General features: G+C 47.8%; 6 protein-coding genes across 6 annotated transcripts; 3 read left to right on the forward strand and 3 right to left on the reverse strand.

The window, feature by feature from the left end:
• Positions 1-33: 33 nt before the first annotated feature.
• N7500_009181 (RTA1 domain-containing protein) lies at positions 34-1044 on the forward strand (the record flags this gene model as incomplete). The annotated part of the gene is made up of 3 exons (XM_056680322.1): positions 34-199; positions 288-530; positions 587-1044. 3 exons carry the CDS (start codon positions 34-36, stop codon positions 1042-1044), a joined length of 867 nt encoding a protein of 288 aa, XP_056527704.1.
• A 583-nt stretch (positions 1045-1627) lies between these two features.
• Positions 1628-3577, reverse strand: N7500_009182 (uncharacterized protein; the record flags this gene model as incomplete). Its single annotated transcript, XM_056680323.1, has 7 exons — positions 1628-1762; positions 1844-2127; positions 2185-2530; positions 2979-3093; positions 3147-3172; positions 3233-3425; positions 3495-3577. The coding sequence occupies 7 exons, from the start codon at positions 3575-3577 to the stop codon at positions 1628-1630; spliced, it is 1182 nt and encodes a 393-aa protein (XP_056527705.1).
• A 726-nt stretch (positions 3578-4303) lies between these two features.
• On the forward strand, positions 4304-5254 carry N7500_009183 (class I SAM-dependent methyltransferase; the record flags this gene model as incomplete). The annotated part of the gene is made up of 3 exons (XM_056680324.1): positions 4304-4348; positions 4399-4688; positions 4753-5254. 3 exons carry the CDS (start codon positions 4304-4306, stop codon positions 5252-5254), a joined length of 837 nt encoding a protein of 278 aa, XP_056527706.1.
• Positions 5255-5282: 28 nt separating this feature from the next.
• pfa4 (putative palmitoyltransferase with autoacylation activity Pfa4) lies at positions 5283-6800 on the reverse strand (the record flags this gene model as incomplete). Its single annotated transcript, XM_056680325.1, has 4 exons — positions 5283-5692; positions 5746-5824; positions 5889-6121; positions 6236-6800. The coding sequence occupies 4 exons, from the start codon at positions 6798-6800 to the stop codon at positions 5283-5285; spliced, it is 1287 nt and encodes a 428-aa protein (XP_056527707.1).
• A 1496-nt stretch (positions 6801-8296) lies between these two features.
• On the forward strand, positions 8297-11844 carry N7500_009185 (CDC5/polo family serine/threonine-protein kinase; the record flags this gene model as incomplete). The annotated part of the gene is made up of 3 exons (XM_056680326.1): positions 8297-8608; positions 8668-9110; positions 9165-11844. 3 exons carry the CDS (start codon positions 8297-8299, stop codon positions 11842-11844), a joined length of 3435 nt encoding a protein of 1144 aa, XP_056527708.1.
• Positions 11845-12850: 1006 nt separating this feature from the next.
• On the reverse strand, positions 12851-14748 carry N7500_009186 (uncharacterized protein; the record flags this gene model as incomplete). The annotated part of the gene is made up of 5 exons (XM_056680327.1): positions 12851-13520; positions 13583-13995; positions 14046-14356; positions 14413-14488; positions 14539-14748. The coding sequence occupies 5 exons, from the start codon at positions 14746-14748 to the stop codon at positions 12851-12853; spliced, it is 1680 nt and encodes a 559-aa protein (XP_056527709.1).
• Between the last annotated feature and the right edge of the window lie 388 nt (positions 14749-15136).

The raw sequence follows: 15136 nt of genomic DNA on the forward strand, positions 1-15136 counted from the left end.
AGTCGCTTGTTTCAAGCCCAACCTCCACATAAGATGAGTGAGAACGGAGAAGTGAGCTTTAAGCTCTACCGCTATACGCCTTCTCTGGTTGCAGCAATCATCTTCATTATTCTATTTGTCATTGCGACTCTCTATCACCTGTACCAAGTGGTTCGCACGCGATCCTGGTATTTTACCATCTTCGTCGTTGGCGGAGCCTGTGAGTTTGACCTGTCTGAGCTTACGTCTCTTCCCGCTTTCACTTTGATCTGGACAATACCCCAGAGCATTCCTGACAAATATTGTAGTTCAGATCATAGGTTACATCTGCCGCGCACTAGCCCACGACAACAAGGAAAACATCCCGATTTACTCAGTTGGCACGATCATGATTCTTCTCGCTCCTCCGCTATACGCCGCGTCGATCTACATGACTCTGGGTCGACTTATCGTGCATCTGGATGCCGAGAAGCTGAGTGTAGTGCCAGTCAAATGGCTCACTGCAATCTTCGTCACAGGAGATGTAATCGCATTCTTGATGCAAGCAGCAGGTAAACGATCATCCCCCCACAAGCACAGCTCCGTTTCAAACTAATATTAAACCAAGGCGGTGGTATCATGGCCAGCGGAACGATGAGCGCGATGACCACCGGCGAACACATCACGATCGGCGGTCTTGCCGTCCAATTAGTATTTTTCACTGTGTTCATCGTTGCTTCCTCGATCTTTCACTATCGTATTCGCAATAACCCCACCGAGAAATCCGTCAGTCGATCGCGCACAACTAGTTGGGAAATCGCCATGGTCGGACTGTATGTCGCCAGCATTCTGATCCTCGTTCGATCGATCTTCCGCTTGATCGAGTACGCCCAAGGCAATAGTGGATATCTCATTAGCCATGAGGTTTTCATGTATGTTTTTGATTCAACGCTTATGTTCTTTGCCATGGTTGCTATGAGCATCTTGCACCCATCGAAGGTGCTTTCTCGGTCATCGAGGCGACAACGCCCGTCTAAGGACTCTCGGTCAGAGCACACAGAGATGATTTCCTCGACGGACGTTTAGACTATTATTTGGCTTGTCATTGGTTAAATGGGGTGTTACTTGGTATGAGGATTGGATACATGGTCTATGAATCCGGCATCAACCAGCAGGCTATCCTCATTACGTTTTATCTTTATCCACTACAATAGAACACTTTTGGAAATTTTCATTCGATATAGAAAGGGCGTTGTAAACCTGGTTCGCATTGAAATTTCCCTTCATAGTATTTAATATATTTGAGGATGATGCCACGAGAGGGAAATCAGCGAACGAAGGGTTTATAAAAGCCAGATGTACATTATGTCATAATAAATGAGGTCGGAGTAATTGAGTATAGGCCTCTGATATAGTCCTATCCAAAGGTTGGTCTTTTGATTCATGGTGGTTTACCTAACGCGCAGCATAGGGTGCAAGTCTTCACTAAGGCACTGGATATGATCATTTCGTATAGTGAGAACGTCAAGTACGATAGTGATAGAAAGCGGTAAAAGGACATGGTCAATCAAGTAGTGTTTCTATATTGTAGCCTGAAGGGGGCTATGCAGCGAGTCTCCCCAATCTCAGTGACCATAGCTCAATATAACGTAAAGAATTAGAATTATATTTACCTAGCAAAGCTGTAATGCTGATGATGGCTAGTTTCCAGGACAGGATTAATAAAAATTTGTATCTCCAGGCCCACTCGCCTGCCCAACACTCGTCGAATAAACACAAACGAGTTCATATCAGCCTCAATACACTGGATGCAATCAACAACGTTAAAATAATCTGGCCAGTGTCAGTGACATCCCCCAAACCAAAAAATATTCGCATCACTCACACAACCCAATAATATCCCCACCGAATTCAATTCCCAACCTCCAGCATAAATCCTACCCTTGGCAATAGCATCTTGCTGCCTCCAAAACCGATACGCCCCAACCAAAGCCACCAGAATACCCACACCGTAACACGTAATTGAGATAGATGTACCGACCTTCCGTAACCCAAGACGATCCGCCAACGCCTCCGCCGCCTGCAGACGGAACAGCTGCGCTATCAACACACCATGCTGAGTAACAGCAACAGACGTCCGGATATACGCGAGGAAGGTCCTCTCCAAAGCTGTAGACAGAATCAGTGTGTAGATCAGCAGTTTCCACGCGATTACAGGATACGCACCAAAATAGTCTCGACTACTCTTTTGCGGAACCGTCAGAGTCACATTATGCGTCCACAGCCGAGTAATCTTTCCCCAAACCCCCTTCCGAGCTTGGCGACGCTGTCGCGTCTCGGCACGCGATGCGAGAGCGCGTGTTGTGGTGCGACGCGTTACAATGCGATATCCATCACCGGATGAAGCAGAAGGCGTTGAGTAGTCTAGTTCGTTGTCTTCGTGTGTTTGGATCTCTTGGAGCTCGTGCGCTTCGTGGGGATGTAAGTCATTGTTGTTGCGCGGTCGGATGTTCCGCAACACGACATCCGATGGTCGTCTAGGGCCGGAAGTCTGAGTAGGGACTTCTGTCATCTTTTCATGAATTGTTCAGCCCGGTGGTGACAGCATGGCTACGGCAGAATTTGGCTGTTACCGCTGTTGTGAGGAGAGTGTCTTGGGGTAGGGATGAAGGGTCAGAGCAGGTTCTCCACGGATCGACGGGGCCCCCCGCATTGCTGTACGGCTTAGCTCCCTGGCCGTTTAATAGCTTGACGTACTCTATCAACACGATTGGTGCTTTATTATAGTTGAAAAACAATACAAGGACGAGCTACAGTCGTTTTAGGCATGGTTTAAAATATTGTCGACCAATAATAAGCTTTCGAGGAATTGCACCGCATAACACAATGCATGTCATACTTGATCTATTCTTTTTCTGTCGTTACATTTTCCCAGAACATCATATCAATCCTAAGCATATAAACACCCCTTTCTCTTCTTAGTGTCATTGATACTTTTCTCCGCTATGCTCGAGGTTTACCCACGGGTATTGCTTCTTGACAAACACCTCGGTCATAGGAGGAGAAACGTTGTCAAACAGCACAGCCTTAAGAAATACTTTTCCAGGGACCTTGGGGGTCTTGGTAAATAATGGACTTTGGTAGATGTCAGTTATCTTTCTCACCAGATCTGCATCATCTTTACATACCTCCCACAGTTGGAACAGAAATGACGCTATTTCGGAGTTTGGGGATTAGTTTTGTATAGAAAGTGACAAAAGAGCCATGCATTTACCTTCGCGGTATTGCCACTGGCAGACTTCTTGTCTTCATAAATCTTCAGTACCGAATTTGGATCGTCAACGGTCATCTCATCCTCGCTGACAAAGTAGTTGACAGAGAATGCTAGGGCCGTAAGCAAAATGTACATTCCAGAGTCTTCAGCCTTGATATACTCACGACCACCGCCTGCTCGCTTGCAACAATCGCTGTATTTGAAAATCTTTTTAGTATGCTACCATCAAATAAGAGATATCGAATTCAAGCGAATTTCTTACCAATGACAAACAGTTGTATTCGGAGGTTGCTGGGGAAGAGTGATGCGAATACTCTCGCAATTGCAATGGCCTTGATAAGTCATGTTTCGTGATTGGCTAGTAGAGCTGTATCTTTGTATCAGGATGCGACCCTGTCAGATCTTCCCAATATATTTTTTGCAGAGATGCGGGGGGATTTTGTCTGAGAAGTAGTGGAGCTCAATGGAATTTGTTCCGTCATTGCCGTCTACCCGCTACGTCATGACGATACTACATATTGAGTCGATGTCTGAAAGTTGACCGTGCAATATCTCGAAAAAATAAAAATGTGCGTTGTAGTTGTATGGAGGGTAAGCACTAATGTCTGTTATTGCAATTTATGATCACAGGCCATCTTTGCATATACCGGGTGGACATACCCTGTCTCCATCGGGTTGGCTAGTGAAACTCATAACATCTGTACAAGTCTACGCGGGTTTAGATATCACTGTCAGTCTGAATGACCATATTACTGGACAAGTAAAAGGTTCTAGAATTTCTACAGTGGCTATAGGTCTGTGCATCCCTGACAGGGCGCATACTTCTAAGTAGATCCGGTCCGATATCGGCCTCACTCTACTACCCCCAGGGACCTTCTCTACCAAAAGAAAAACATATAAGAGGGCCTATCATACCTCCCAAGACCAGAAAACCATTGAAAATATCAGCAACACAACCCTTGCAATATTCTCACAGGCCGATTAACTATCATCTCTCTTGTTCCTAACTCATACTCAACGCCAAGACTACGACTTCTCCACTTCTCCATACTTTCATCGGTCAAATACACCATGGCGTCCAATGCTGAGGGTCCCAAAGACCACTGGTCAGCCGAAGTATGTATTCATCGTAACGATTTGTGTGTACAATCATTAATAAAGCCTAGGCCTATTCCGCCTCCGCATCCTTCGTACACTCCGCGAAGATCACCGGCAAACTGCTTACCTCCCTAGACCCCAAGCCAACAGACAAGGTGCTTGATGTGGGCTGTGGCGATGGTAAATTTACAGCGAACTTCCTTCCCGCCATAGAAAGCGTCTTGGGCATCGACTCGTCTGCGTCCATGATCGAGTCTGCCAACAAAGACTACGCAGGCCCTAAAGCCAGTTTCCGCGTTGTGGATTGCCGGTACCTGGAGAAGGAAACCTCCATTGTGAATGGATCATGGGATAAAGTGTATGCCTTGAATTATGATACATGATACAATATGTATGTGACTCGACTTCTCACGCCCAGACAGAATCTCAAACGCAGCCCTTCACTGGATCTTACGCGATGAGTCGACACGCATGTCGACACTCCGCGCAATTTATGGCTGTCTGAAGCCGGGCGGTACATATGTGTTTGAAATGGGCGGACATGGTAACGTCGCCGAGATGAAGACGGCCCTTGTCTATGCACTGGTACAGCACGGTATCCCTGTCGAACAAGCAAGAGAGACTAGCCCTTGGTTCTACCCATCTGATACTTGGATGAGAAATGCCCTGGAAGAGATCGGCTTCAAGGTTGAAAACATCGAGCTCGAGTACCGCCCGACAAAACTCACCACTGACGCTAAGGGAGGATTGGCGGGATGGATCAGGCTGATGGGAGCCCAGTTCTTAGAGGTGCTGCCCGAGGAAAAGCGAGATGCTGCAGTGCAGCAGATTTGCGATGTGCTCCAGGACGTAGTCACTCGTGGTGAGGATGGGAGCCAGTGGCTGGGATATGTGCGACTGAGGGGTATTGCAAAGAAAATCTAATCATTTAGATGATTTTTATTGAAATGGTTCAGTTGGCAGACTTTTGCTTTCGTCGCTCAATGAGAACGCCAAGAGGAATGTCCTCCTCGTCATAGAACTCTGCTTCCTCATCCACCCCGAAGTCACGTAGTCGTTCTCCTTCGGCGTTTCGCCAGGACTCTTCGCCTTCGTCTGACTCACCCTCGGAGTTAGATTCGGACTCGGCACTTTCACTTCCAGCATCTTCGTCCTTTCTGTACCGATCATGGAATGGTTTCCGACGTTGTACACCTGAAGTTCGCTGGAATCGCTTCATATCTTCCTCTTTGCGACGGTTGAAGGCATCAATCTCATCCTGGATAGTTGCATACGTAGGCATGCTGACATTGCTGGGTGGTCTTGCACTGACCGGCATCGGGATTCGATCTGGGTCCGGAGGCGGCCATGACACACCAGGATCTATCAGAAATGATCAGTAATCGAAAACCTAGAATACTGACTGATCCACTCACCCTCAAAGTCATTGGTCTCGAATTCCCAACCAGACCTACGATCAGGCGTTGCAGCCAATGGCCAGAACCAGCTTATGACCTAGCAAAACATTAGCTGACGCCTTGGCGTGGCTAGAACATTTGGATCAAACAGGCTCCCTCACATTCGCGCTCCCGCCCATACTTTGCTTGATGTTGGCCCAAATCCCAATATCGTATGGGTATTCCTGCTTTCTTATCTGGACTCGAATTCCTCCAGGGCCCTCAAGATACCCGCCCAGCACACGGGCTCGACGGACAAGAGTAGCATGTCTCTCGATTTCCCATGTTTCAATAGTGGTGGTGTTAGATCCAATTGCCCAAAGGCTCCTAACCAGAAGAACAAAGAGACCGAAAACTGTGAGACTATTTACCACAAGCAGTATGAACAAGTGGATGAGTTGCCCCAATGTGGGGCCGAGGTACTATTCATCATTAGCAACATAAATTGTCAATTACTTGAGTTACTTACGCTTGGCAGATGGCTGTTCCTCCAAACAAATGAGGCACGCTGCCAAAGAAGAGTCTCCAAATAAGACATACCAACAGTGGCATAAAATAAGAATCGCATGAAATGCGGAAGGGTAAAATGTGAGACGCAGTTCGAGGTCCAGGGGCAATGATGATCCATTTTCGGAATGCATCTGGAAGAAGATCAGCAAAAGTCTCCACATCAGGCATTCCTCATCCAACCTTTGACAAGTCTTGCAGTGGTGAGCGCGAGGCGGTTTATAAGCTTCGCATCTACGACACCATCGCTGGCGACCAGCGAGAGCGGCACCTTCTTGCTCTTTCGGTTTCGGTCGCTCTTCATCCTTGGGAAGTCGACCCGGGTCTACGAAGCATGTTCGATAATAACATATCCAGATGCACAAGGCGAAGATATTGATTTTCCAAGTTTCGTCTCTTGTGAGTGGCACAGACTCGAAGTGCAGAAAGAAGTACTGTGATGTGTAGGCGAGGAAGGCGATCAGCACACTAACTGCGGGAATCGCGAGCTTAGATATTGAAAAGTCCTCGCCGAACATTTCAGCCATTTGAGTGAGCAAGGCTGAGAAGCTGTAGAGGCGTGAAAGTCGGACGTGTTGTTTATCGGGACCAGCCCGAGATGTGGCTGTGCTGACTAACGAGGCTGTGCCGGTCCGGGCCCGGGGTGTGGAATGACAGTTTTCCAGTCAACTAGATAGGACCTTTCATACTGTGCTAGCAGTTAGTTATACAGTCTACACTTCTGTCAATACTAAACAATATTAATAGGATTTATTTTGGAGGAACGCAGTATCAAGACCAAGCAGTTTGTTGATTACCCCGTGCTAAACATGTTTATGTCGCCAGTTCAAGTCTTGCGACATGAAGTATGCTACGCTTCTATTTCAACAGCCAACATCTGTTCATTACTCAATCATTTGCTGCTGATAGAGACTGGTAAGAATTTTCGACAGTAGGTATGCCTCAATTTGGAGTAAATATGTTGAGCACTTGCATTGACATGGCATCATAGATTACGTCTCTGAGTTATATGAATATATATCTCTTGGCTAGGACTTCCTCATTTCAAACCTTCTTCCAGTAGCAAGATGTTGTATTAGAAGCACTAGACTACGAGGAAAGGTTTATATAGGCGCCATGGGCCTAGTGGTATGACGAAGCCTTGTGGTGATAGGCATATGTATACGGAGTACGGAGTACTTCGGTGCTTCTTTGGTCCCGCTCAGCATACATAAGTAGGTACATACTCACCTGACACGCAAACCTCGTTGAACAAAACTGCTTATCTCTCAGGTGTAGGTAAGAAAACATGAAAGCATGCCAAGGTCATGTCGGTGGGCCCTCAGGCCATTATACTCCTTTGAGGGCATGTACGCTTCGTTTGTCCATATAGAAGCTGTCAAATAAGAATTTAAAGTTCGGTGTCAACAAGTATGCGCTAGAAGGCTAGAATATATATTGCGCCAACAGATGACACCAAAATAAAAAATTGACACACAAATATCAAAATATGGACATCTTTTTGTAAAGATAGATACCTGAAAAGTCTTGAATAATGCCATGTACCATCTAATAACATATGTAGGTATCTCAAAGAATAAAAGTCTGAAAGGCGATGCAGTGGGTGGCCTTCACGTGACACCACGGGCCAACGGCCAATGTTTATCGATTACCGCTTTGAGCAATTTGTTATGGTCCGACTCTTTCTACTTTCCATCCTTGCACAACTCTCGATTGAGGTGCCGTTTGCTTTCGGAGCTCTGTACAGTTTGTTTTTCTTTCTTTAGCGCTTTGCATTTCGGTAAGTCCTATCTCTCATTTGCTATGTTCCGTTCTCAACTGAGAGCGGCTCCGGCTTCCCGACAGTGGAGCGAATTTTGACTTGATCGTTGCAGGGATAGCAATATTTGCTGGAACTTGATACCCTTTCGCAGACCATTATATGGTCGCTTTTCCTTAATGATCTCACTGCTCGATAATCCTTCGCTACACGCCTCAGCTACATTATCCTAATTGACGGTCGTTAAAGAACGACCCGCTAAGAATGGAGGCCCTCTCTCCGCGCACAACGAACCAGATGATCAAGCCAAAGCTTGCTATGGATCGTAAAGCGTTTGATAAAAATGCTGCGCTGCCGAGTAGCAAACAAAAGCTTGCGACATCCAAGAGCTACGCCGATCCGCCGCCGTCAATAATCTCAGAGCCGGAAGATGGTGGGGAGCGATATTCGATAGGTGCATTCTTGGGAAAAGGCGGCTTTGCTGTTTGTTATGAGGGTGCGTTGGCTCGCAATGGACGGGTGTACGCCATGAAGGTCGTCAAGTCAGCGATGCCCCAGAAAAAGATGGAGGAGAAGGTACGACGAGCCTCCGGATATAGACCGACCGTTTGACAGTGCCTAAAATTTTGCTGCAGTTTCGAACCGAACTTCAGATCCACTCGAAAATGCGCCATCCTTTCATCGTTCAGTTTTACCGCGCATTTGCATTCGAATCCAGCACCTATGTCGTCCTTGAGTTATGTCCAAATGGGTCGGTGATGGATATGTTTCGGAAAAGACGCTGCTTCAGCTTGCCTGAAGTCCGCCGGTATATGATTCAGCTTTGCGCAGCGGTGAAATACCTACACAAACGTTTTGTCGCTCATCGTGACCTGAAGATGGGAAACCTGTTTCTTGATCACAACATGAACATCAAGGTTGGGGATTTTGGTCTGGCGGCTATGATTTTGTCCGACAAGGACGCCAAGAGACGAAATACGCTATGCGGCACGCCCAACTATATTGCTCCCGAAGTTTTGGATAAGAGCAAAGGTGGCCATACGCAGAAAGTTGACATTTGGTCCGTGGGTGTGATACTGTAAGAACGCCGTGATATAATTACCAAGTCGTTGAACTAATGTTTGCATGTTAGGTTTGCTATGCTTGCCGGATACTTACCATTCCAATCTAAAACGCAAGATGAGGTTTACAAGAAAGTCCAGAATTTGACTTATGTCTGGCCCAAGGAATCAGACTCCAGCAACTACATCCCCGAGGAAGCAAAAGACTTAGTCAGTCGTTGTTTGAACCTAGTGGACGAAGAGAGACCAGACCCAGACGACATTGTTGAACACCCATTCTTCAACATGTATGATGGTTGTATTCCTCGTCAGCTGGACCCCTCCTGCCGATTCAACAAGCCAATATGGCTCAAGGACGCCTCACCTCAAGGAGACTGTGTGGTAAGTGGATACGGCTTGGACTCGGATGAGAAGCTCCGCGCATATGTGTACCAGGTGGACGACCCCGCCCAGCGATATTATTCCTGCAAAGCTGCCTTCTATTCACTCTGCGGCGTGGGACGCAAGCCTGACGGTACGGCTCGGAAATCTGTAGGGAGAAACTGCTCAAAGTCGGCCTTTTCTGAATGTGATGTGGAGGACTCTAGAGGTCTACGACCTGTCATCCCCCTGTCCCCAGACTATGTTTACCGATGGCCCCATGACAACGAAGGAGACTGGTGTCTTTTGGAGAGTTCCCGAAGGGTAATCCGCAGCGAGGAGTCAATGCTTAGCAGCAGTACTATGTCTCAGCGAAGTGCTTCCATTCGTCCCAACCCCATGGCAGCATCACGGACCAATGTGGCCCTTGCCGCTGCTCAACAGCGCCGAATGGAAGGACAGAGCCATGCAGCAACGTTGCGTCAGCAAGCTCGAGTCCCTCCTATCTCTCCCCGGAGGGCACCTGGAATCAGCGACGCCGCTGCTTTACACTCCAGGCCATATCGAGATATCCCACAAGCCGAGTCAAAACCTCCTTCTGCAGCGGACGTACCAATCGGAGGCTTGGCAGATCGTCCTATCCGGACACGAAGAATGGCATCTGCATCACAAGCAACCACGCTACGTAGCAAGGATATTGATATTGTCCCAACATTAGCCAAATCCACAAGCATGCCAGCAGGCTTGACTGTAGGCAAAACACGCTCTCAGTCTCGCAGATTGGCAGCCGCTGACCCTGAGTTGATGCAGCCTTCCATCCCAACCAGAGAACGGCAATCAACTACCAGGCCGGAAGAGCGAAAGGTGACCACCCGTCAGACATCTTTACGGTCTACATCCAGAGCAGATCTCAACGCTAGTGTCGGACGAGACGAAAGGCGGAGAGACAGCCCTATCGAAGAGTCCGCTCGATCTTCACTGGCACAGTCTAAGTTTTCCGGCGAATCTAATGGACTAGGTCGATCAGATCCCAATGGTATCGCTCGATCTAACAGCAAGACAGCTGGTGGCAGGGCACGATCTAGCTTGGGGCTAAGTCCTTTGTTCCACATGGAAGATGCATGCAAGCTTTTGCCCAGAACTTCGTTGACCGAAGTCAACACCGACTTGCGTCTTATGCTGACCAACCTGGTCAACCATGCACCGACTAGGCGCAGAGGGGGAGCACGAAAACAGCCTCATGCCTATGTCATCAAATGGGTTGACTACACCAACCGTTACGGTATTGGGTATGTTCTGGACGATGGGAGTGTTGGATGTGTTTTCAAAGGAGAAAATGGACAGCCGGCAACGAGTGTTGTGGTACGAGATGGCGAGAGACACATCCGTCGGAAAGCGCGTAGCGTCGCGGACGGCAAACAGCAACCGATTTACTACTCAGAAGCTGATCAATTAGTTCCTCGCACTGGAAACGCGGTCGAGTTCTATGAGAATCGTGACGATGACTTGCTAGGTTGTCGTGGCATCCGACGAGCATTGATCCCTCCATCACTCTTCGATGTCATGACCTCCAAAGCAATGAGGATTCGCTCCAACACAGGAACCGAATTCGAACGAGCGGATGCAGAGAAAATAAAGCGGATGAAACTTGTGGATCAGTTCGGTAAATACATGATCGGAGCACTTGGTCGACATGGTGACGAAGGCATTATGGACGAAGACCTGCCTGAACACAACAGTGCCCAGTTTGTCAAATTTTATCAGCGCCTGGGTAATGTTGGCATCTGGGGTTTCGGAGACGGAGCCTTCCAGTTCAACTTCCCGGACCACACAAAGCTAGTGATCTCACCCGGCCGTACCCGTAGCTCATCCCCCTGGATTGACTTCTACCACCTCTCATCCTCCGCCGCTCGATTCTTCACCGCAAAAGGCAAGATGCATCCGGCAGGGTTCGACACTCGAGCTGTGGCTTCCGACGAGGCTGCCACTTTCCTCAGCATCGCGAACGGAGACTCCATCAATTCGACCGAAGACCGGATCCGCGATATTCTCGACGCGAATGCCTTCATTCAGAAAATTGCCTTCATTAAAGATACCCTCAGAGTTTGGATTAAGTTTGGCCGACTCGGGGGTCGTCCGCCCTCAATCGACTCTTCTGAAGAATCCATGCCCGACGAAGCGTTCTGGCATGGAACGCAGGAGCGTTCGCAACCCAATAGCCCTGGGACGAAGTTTGTCTGGGTGACTGTCGGAGCACCAGATGGCGATGGTCACTATCGCTCTATGATGCTCAAAGATAGTGATCGGGAGCTAGGAGAAACGCGCGCTGCAATGGAATACGACAAAGACATGGACCTAATCAAGGACCGGCTACGTGCACTTGGTCGCTGATTAAATCTTCCCCTTTTCTCTTGCTATTTATCATGTCCACTTTATGATGTCACGACCTTTTGTTCTACTTTCTGGTGTAATGCTTCATGTTCATTATCGTGGGACGAGATCACGAATGTTTCAAGCTCGGCTTCCCAAGTTGTCGATAATATTTGTCCAATACCGCTTTTGATTTCTTTCCGGCTACTTGCAGCAATGAAAATGTCATGCACTGTTCCGGATAACTGCCCATGTGCTGATCCTCGACCTTTCAGCTTGTACACTTGAAACCTCCCCTTGTTCGGGCCACGCGCGCTGCACTGCTTCCTCGCTGTCCCTCGGGAGACTGGTCTTCTGCTTCCCGCCCTGTCTAAGAACTCCCGACTCTACGTAAAAAAAAGCTGGATTGACTTACGCCTAGCACCTCCTAAAGTTAAAAGATACAAACCGCTTAAAGTATTGTAGACTGCCAATACGTACATTCCAACCCACATTCCCTTGGATTTTGCTGAGAACTCGATCTTGGCGGGTCAGATCAATGTGTTCTTGACTAACCTTGCGTGTAAATTATCAACTGCGTAACAAAATGCAACCAGGTTGCGGAAGTGGCTTGCACATTTGGCAACGGAGCCTTTGAGCTCATCGGTTTTGATGTTGGCGTTGATACTCCTGGGGCTGAACCGTGCCTGCAAACTGCTCTTTGTTTGCTTCGGGCTGGGGGTGCTTGTTTAGACTGGGTCGGGGAACCTAAATGTTGATTATCCTATTTGATATTCTTGGGAAATGAGATCACCGTTCAGGGCTTATTCCAGCGCGGGCCTGGAGATTTGAAGCCAGCATTGGCGCCGAGGATGTTATCGAAGCATGGGAGAGTACAAAGAGAGGCAAAGGGCCCAAGACACTGATTCGAGTTAAACATCGATCAAGATAATCAACTGTCATGAATGAACTCCATTTATCAACATCAGTAAGCGCCACTGCTTTGTACATTATGGTCCTTCATCGATCATTCAAGAAAAACCCTCGATTACCACGCCCAAGGTCGAGGCTCTGCGACCATCCTCCGGTCTCTCCGCATATCTAGGTCCTTCAAACTATTAATAGACTCATCATCATTGTAATCATCACGCAGACCTTGGTTCGTCTCCAATGCACGGTCAAGGTCATAATGTTCAGTCAACAGGCTAATCAACATCGCCACGCCCGATACCCCACAACACACTATCCACACCGTGCGTAAACTGTCCGTATACGCTTCCTTGAGATTTGCCTTGTCGGCGCCATCGGCCATCGCCTTGATGACTTGGACCAAACCCGCGGCATCTTTGCTGTATGCCTCAGCCATAGGAGCCAGGGCAGGGTATCTTGAGATATTGGTAAACATGCGGTTCTGAAAGACAACACCGCCGACAGCAACACCAATAGCTTGACCGAGAGCACGGAAGAAGCTAAACATGGCAACCGCTATGGCGAGATTTTCTGGGTCTGTCGAGGCCTGCACTGCATAACCAAGAGATGGGAAGAGGATCCCTAGTCCAAGGCCGGGCACGATGTTGAGGAAGATCCAACCCACCATGCTAGTATCCACCTTAATCAGGCACATCAATCCCAAACCGATAGTTGAAAAAGCCCATCCGATCCAGATAGCCCATCTGTAACGACCCGTTACTGTGATCAGGACGCCAGCTACCATCCCACTAGGAGCCACAGTGAATGTCTCTCGGGGAATAGAGCAACGCCTGATATGATGGGGCTATACTCTTTCACTGCCTCATAATACAGAGGTAGGTAATAGAGTGCACACCATAAAATCAAACCCTGCAAGACACTTCCAATAAACGAAGCTATTGCCGTGCGATTCTGAAAAATCACGGGTGGAACAATCGGATCGGAGGCGAAGTAATACTCGTAGAATCCGAAAACAATCAGCCCGAATCCTCCTACACAAAGAGGTGCGAGCGTTTGCCATGAGTCCCAGTCGTAGGAAATACCACCCCAGCTGAGAGGAATCAAGAAGGATGACATGCTTCCCACAAAGAGAACAGTGCCGAAATAATCAATCCGACGGAGCTTTTCGATCAACGAACTCGGAGCAAGCTTGAGGTTCAAGAATAAGATCACGAGAATTCCGCCGACTCCGATAAATGGGAAATTGATGTAGAAAATCCATCTCTGCTTGTAGTTAGCATGAATCATTGCGGATTCACCACAGACTAACTAACCCAAGACACATTTTCGGAAAACCCACCACCAAGGATGGGTCCTGTCACGGATCCAACACTCCACATTGCACTGAGAATACCAAAGTACTGACCACGCCAGCGTAGAGGGACAAGGTCAGTTATGACAACCTCACTTAGGGATATAATGCCACCTCCGCCGACACCTTGAATCGATCGACCGACCAACATGTAGGTAAAATCATTCGCAATCGCTGCGATCACAGCGCCAACAGTGAAGAACAAGAGGGAGATCAAGATCATGGGTCGACGGCCGAAAATATTCGAGAAGGAGGCGAAGCTTGGTTGGAATACTATGTCGGTGTTAGGTAGATTGATTTCATTTTTGTAGTAACGTAGTAGCACTTACCAGTCGAGCATAGCAGAAATGAAGTTCCACTCCAGAATGCTTCGATGGCTGTTCCATTGAGTTGTTTTGCAATTTCCTGGAATCGATAAGTTTCAAGGCGTCAAATCTGGCCTTTCAAGCACCCACAGGTAGAGCAACAGATAGCGAAGTCCCGTCTAAAGCAGCCATCAAGGTGAGAACAGACAAAGTAAAGAAGACTAGGATGCCCCTTCGACCCAAAGCAAATTTCTCATCGTCGACTTTTTTTCTGCGTTTGATATCCGAGGATGCTCTGCTCATGTTATCATCATAAAAAGACCTTCCGGGTCTATAGAATGGAAAGTCTGAGTCCGCCATAGCGAAGATCAACGAAAGAGATGACAATTGAGCAATTAGAAGATCGATAGAACCTTAAGGATTAATCTAGATAGTGTAGAGAATACAGTAGAGAAGAGAAAAAAAAAACATTGAGATGGGGATCCGCATTGCAGATAGATAAATATCAGCTAGTCACGTCGACTACACGCGGAATTAACAAGATCACATATAGAATTAAAAATAGGACGAACCATTACTCCGTCATGGTCCAGAAACTTCGAAGACACTGGCTTTAATCGGAATACTCCTGTTATACAAGGGGAAACTTGGCCCAAGGGTCTCCACGATAGCCCTGGTCGGGGTGTGAATGTGACTGCAGCAGTCAGTTGGCTTGTCAAGGGCCGGGACAATTCCTCGTCCGTCTCCA

Source organism: Penicillium coprophilum (assembly GCF_028826855.1).
Source record: "Penicillium coprophilum strain IBT 35676 chromosome Unknown utg000006l_segment0_segment0, whole genome shotgun sequence".
NCBI classification, from domain to species: Eukaryota; Fungi; Ascomycota; class Eurotiomycetes; order Eurotiales; family Aspergillaceae; genus Penicillium; species Penicillium coprophilum.